The 5827-nt window shown below is 43.9% G+C and overlaps 1 protein-coding gene across 1 annotated transcript; it reads right to left on the reverse strand.

Moving 5' to 3' along the window:
- Positions 1 to 1239: 1239 nt before the first annotated feature.
- Positions 1240 to 3690, reverse strand: LOC308551022 (sperm acrosome-associated protein 5-like; the record flags this gene model as incomplete). The annotated part of the gene is made up of 4 exons (XM_081125406.1): positions 1240 to 1339; positions 1446 to 1524; positions 3002 to 3160; positions 3546 to 3690. The coding sequence occupies 4 exons, from the start codon at positions 3688 to 3690 to the stop codon at positions 1240 to 1242; spliced, it is 483 nt and encodes a 160-aa protein (XP_080981532.1).
- Positions 3691 to 5827: the final 2137 nt, after the last annotated feature.

Consider the following 5827-nt stretch of genomic DNA (forward strand, 5'->3'; position numbering starts at 1 on the left):
TTTTGGGTATGTTTCAAGGTGTGGACCATCCCTCTTTCTGAGCTTGATCATGCAGTCTTCCCAGAAATACCTGATAAGATTTTAGGAACTCGCTTGTTATTTAAAGTCCTCAGAGTTTACTTCTGCTGCTTTTTATGAATAACTATCACATTCAGAAACTGGTACCCAGAGTGATGGCACCCTTTATGGACCCTCAAGGAAATGTGAGATTTGGTTATCCAGGATGGTTGGGGCTGAAGGGAGGGGAAATCCATTTGGCATTAAGGATAGGGACTTGGGGAATTCCTTGACATACAGTGGCAAGTAGCTGCCTTAATAATCATCTGTGTTTAATTTGGATGAAATAAACACTGAAAACAAGGTTTTGGGTAGTTGAGTATACACCCCCAACCAAAGAGGACAAAGGACATGAAGGACTGCTTCCTCATGGTGGTGGCTGCTTTCAATGGGGCTGGCAGCACAAAGAAAAGTTCATATTCCTAAATTCTCTGCTCAAGACAGACGGTAAACCCAGGCATTCCATAAAAGGAAATGATTACCTTGTGCGTTCATTGAATTCCTGGCCTAAATTTCCAGTCTATCATTTGAAACTTAGGATACTGATTATGAAAGAGGGAGTGGGGGCTGAGAGTTAGAATGGTAATATGTAGGAGGGTGTGGGAGAATGTGAGTACTCCAAACTTTTATTTCCCAATGAGATTCCTGAAGAGACTGTATCTACTTTCATTAAAGGCCCTGTAGTGACCTCACCTGAGAGTGATACTTTTTAAGGGAAAACAATGATCTCCACCCTTCTATCTTCCACCCTATAACTGCCTTCTGTACCAAGTATTTTATATAAATGAGTTATAAACATTAATTCATTTAATTCTCCCAATAACCCCACGAGATAGTTACTGTCATTATAATCCTCATTTTACAGATGAGAAACTGAGGCACAGAAATATTAAGTGCCTCCCCCAAGGCAACATAGCTTGTAAGTGGTAGAGATGGTATTTGAACCCAAGAGAACCTATGCTCTTAATCACTACACTATCCTCCACATCCCCTACCACCCTGAGTGATCTGGTGTCCCCTGGTTAGAGCTTTGAATATAACAGAAGTGATTGAATGGGGGTACCTCCAGGCATTGGAAAAATGAAGATGGTCAGGCATCAGAGGTCTCTTGCATTGTTTACAAGTACCATCCTTTATTAAATCCAAAGGAAAGAAAAGAAAATCTCTGTCTTTGGGAATGAATCATGAAGTCATTCTCTTTGTGTGAGGTTTTGCACGCATATTACACCCCTTGAGCCATTCAGATAAATCATGACCATGACAGTGCCGGGTCCAAGAACCCCTGGGAAATGGAAGGAGGCAGGGAGGATGAAGTGGACAGGCTAAAGGCTGATGAGGTGGGAGTGCCACCGGGCTGCCCAGGGTCCAAGCCATTCCCATAAACTTACCAGGCATTCATACCATTCCATGAGGATGCCACCTGCTTGGCACAAAAGATGTCATCCAGAATATGGCGGTTGAGAAGGTCTGGGAGTAGGAGGGGAAAATAATGATCTGGTGCATTGGGGACAGGGTGGCATTGTATGTAGATAGGGCCCAGGGGTTCTGGGTCCCTTGGGGCCTGAATAACATCAACAACTACATTAGCTGATTCTGGATAACCTTGACTTACTTGTCAGCTGGTTACCTCAACTACCATGTCGGCTGGTTCTGTACAACCTTAACTCATGTTGACTGATCCTAAGTGACCTTGGCTGTCATGTTGGCTGATTATGAATAACCTCAACCACCATATTGATCAGTCCTGGACAACCTTAAACTCCATGTAGGCCAGTGCTGGATGACTTAAACTGTCATTTTATGTGGTTATGAATTATCTCAATTGCAATGGCAGCTGGTCTGACATCACCTCAACTACCATGTTAGCTGGTTGGAAAGCTACTCAACTGAAAGATTGGTCAGTCCTGATGACTTTAAACACTATGTTGTCAGGTCCTGGATAACCTCAACTCCCATTTTGGCTGGTTATGATATAAATGACCTCAATCTCCATGTTGGCTAATACTATTCCACCTCAACTACCATGATGCCTGGTCCTAGGTGATCTTGACTATCATGGTGGATGGACCAAGATGGGCTTAATTGCCATTCTGACTAATTAATGATCTCAACCTCCATGTTGACTTTTTTTGGACAATCTCAATTTCCAATTGCCATTTCAACTGGTTATAAATAACTTCAACCTCCATGTTGATTGGTCCTCAACTTTCATTTTACCTAATTCTGGACTACCTCAACTTCCATGTTAGCTCAAAGTGAACAACCTTAACTTTCATTTTAGCTAGTATTGAAAAACCTTCATATTCATGTTATCCTGTCCTAGACAACCTCAACCTCTGCCTTGGCCAGTTGTGGACAACCTCAATCTTTAAGCTGGCTAATCCTGAGTGACCTCTTCTGTCACTGTGGCAGGACTTGGACAACATCAAATTGGTCCCAAATAACCTCAGAGTTCATTATGATCTGTCTTGGACAACCTCAAACACCATTTTGGCCAAACCCGAACAACTTCTACAGCTATTCAATTTTGTCCTCAACAAAACGACACTCTTGTCTGGAAAGTTCTCTCCTTTCTGCACAGAGGTACCTTGTTTCTGTTCCTACAACCAGATACCTGCTTCTTCCTTCAGGGGCTGAACAACCTCAACCCCAATTCAGGACAATCACCTTGATTCTATGTGGAGCTAAGTTTCCTGTTTCATGAGTCCCAGAAAACTGAATCCTCCATTCTGGGTGAGGTTTGGGAGCTCTGAGTCCTCCTGACCTAGACAACATTTCAGTGCAGCATGGGTAAGGATACAGGGTGGTGTCTCTAACAGCCCAGGCAACTCTGCTCCTTTCCCTATCATTTTTCTGCTTGTTACTGGAGACTATGGCTCAGATAACTTTGCCCTCTGTGTGTTGGGCCAGGCAGGGCTTCAGGGTATCCCCATTGCTGCCTCACCATGACATTCCATGTGACAGAGGTTCTTGGTGGGTGTAACACCGTTGTCACACCACCAGGCGGAGTTCAGCTGGAAAATGCCGTATTGACTGCTGCCATCAACATTGTGGTCCACAACTGAGGTGTCAAAGCCACTTGCATAATGTGCCATACACAGCCCTGAATCAGGTAGAGGGAAGGTGGTAGGTAGGCATGGTTTCTGGGAATAGAAAAGGTTAGGAGGAGAGGGGTGGGGACAGTTGTGGGGGTGATAATTTTGGTTTGGTAGTGATGTCAATGTTGGTGATTTTGGTGAGATGTCAGTGATGGCAGTGGTGATGGTATTCATGATGGTAATAGCAGTGATGACACTGATGGTAGTGATGGTAGAGATGAGGGTGATGGTAATGACATTAGAGTTAAACCACTCATCACAGTCAGTCAGGGAGTGACTGAGAGGATCATGCCCTGGTCTGGAAAGGTTATAAGTCACAAGGAGGACCTGTATCTGAGTGTGGTGGGAGGCTTGGGGTGTGGGTGGGGCATGGGGCAACTGAGGTCTCACAGTCTCCAATGCCATAGCCTTGGAAGCCGTTGAGGCCTGCCTTCTCCAGCTTCATAGCCAGGTCGCAGCGTTCATAGATCTTGGCATCCACAGTGGCATCTATCAGCATGGTCAGGGTCATCACCACAGTGCCCCAGGTTTGCATTATGACTCCCACAGGCCTTCCTAGCAGACTCCTTGCTCCAGACTCACTATGCAGTGTTCAGAACTAGGGTATTCTGGAACTCTGGGCTCTATGAGCAAAGACCTAAGTGATAGATTCTGGAACACAGAAGCCAGAGGGCTAGACACCTCACCATTTTCCTCAATGCCAGCTGTTACACACACACACACACACACACACACACACACACACACACACACACACACGTGCACACACACAGAAGAAAGACACTGATGTATACACAGATATGGAAGGAGACAAAAACAGGAAGACACTAAGATGCCAGAAAGAGACAGAGAGAGAGGGCGGCTGGGGACACAAAAAGGACAGACAGGAATCACACTCGGCCCACATTTCCCTACATTTCTTATAACTGTTCCATTCTACTGTGAATCATTCTCCAGCACTTGGTTACTTCCTTTTCCATTCACTCTGCCCCTCATCACCTCCACCACTTCCATTCTGCTTAGTTGGCTCTATTCACTACACTGTGCTTACACCACCTCGAATTCTTCATTCTTTGCAAAATATGACCACCACACCATCACCCTCTGCCCCCATTACCTCCATTTACTCATTCTCATCACCTCTTTCACTTATTGTGTCCTGTTCCACCCTAATTTACTGGAATCTGTCCCACTTTACCCCCATTCAATCACACTCTGCTCCAAGTTACATATTATATGTATTATATTACATGTAAACACACTCTACTGCTTTTTCACCTCCATTCTCATTCTACCTTTTATTCCCCATTCTCTTACACTGCCTCTCATCCACTAATATTCATTCACACTGGGCCTCATATTACTGCAATTCCGTAACTCTCTACTTACCATTAACCAAATTATCTCACATCATATTCCTTCTCCACCTCCATTCACTCTTACATTCATTTCCTACTTTTACCTCCACTTCCCGACCCTGCATCAGACAACTCCTGTTTTCTCTCATGTGGCCCATCCTTCAGCTTTGTTCATTGACCCTGGACTTCATTTTCTCTCTTATTCTCTCTCTGCCCCTTCTTCACCTCTGTTCTCTTTAATGCTACTCCCTGCCGTATCCTCTTCCAACCATGTCGTCTGACAAGGTCCGGATGTGGAGAAGAGGTTTCACGGAAGGCGTCTTCTGGGGAGAGGACATGGCATGTGGGTGGGAGTAATTGGCTTAATGAGAATCTCTCTTCTCCTCCTTGGAGGGGGATTTTGGGTCGTTAAGTCAATAACTAACCTGGGAATGGCAAATAATGTGTCCCTAAAAATCACTTCTGAAAGAATCTCGATTTCCCCAAGTCCAGCCACTACCACATGTGCTGGATGCTTTAACAAATTGTTATTAGACGAAGCTAGGAAAATTCCCCCTGGTGCCCCCAATAAGGAATTTATGGAAGAACTAGAGAAAGCTGAGCTCATGCAGCCAGCCTATACTCAAGTGCCTCCGCCTATGGATGCAAAATTAGTCGAGGACAAGAAAAAGTCCATTGCCCCTTGCCTACTGTACAAGGACCACCCTGGGTAGCATATAGAATAAATGGCAAATTGTGGCATCCCCCTAAAAGGGCTTACAGTATGAAAAGACTACCAGACCCTCCTCTGCCTTATACAGGTGCTTACAATGAGAACGGTATCAGAATAGTTAATGTAAATGGAAGGCATGTTCCATATGAGAACTTGCCCTTCATGAAACGCTTGGCAAGGCAGCGGGCATGCTGGTGCTTGCTCCCAAAGGAACAAAAGAAAAGCATTCTTAAGCAGTTAATCAATAGCTATGGCAAAAGGCACTCTTTTCTTAGAAGAAAATGGCAAGAAGAATATAATAACTTATGAATAGGTCCGTAGTTAAAATATAACCACAAGAAAAGTCAGTAGTAACCCCAGGTAAATATTATATAAAATATCTGTTTCACAAGCCAATATATTGCTACTGCAGACAAAGCCACATCTATCACTTTATAGATCACTGATTTTTCCTTTCTCCTCTATTCTAAAAAATAAAAGTCAAAATTGTTCCATTCTGATGAAATCAAAACTTGTATTGTTTAACCTATGAGTAGTATTCCCTGCTTTACTAACCACAGAAATGTAATCGTAGCCAAAAAGAAAGTATAAAAGATTACGTT

The sequence above is a fragment of the Miniopterus schreibersii genome (genome assembly GCF_964146895.1).
Source record: "Miniopterus schreibersii genome assembly, chromosome: X".
Lineage (NCBI taxonomy): Eukaryota > Metazoa > Chordata > Mammalia > Chiroptera > Miniopteridae > Miniopterus > Miniopterus schreibersii.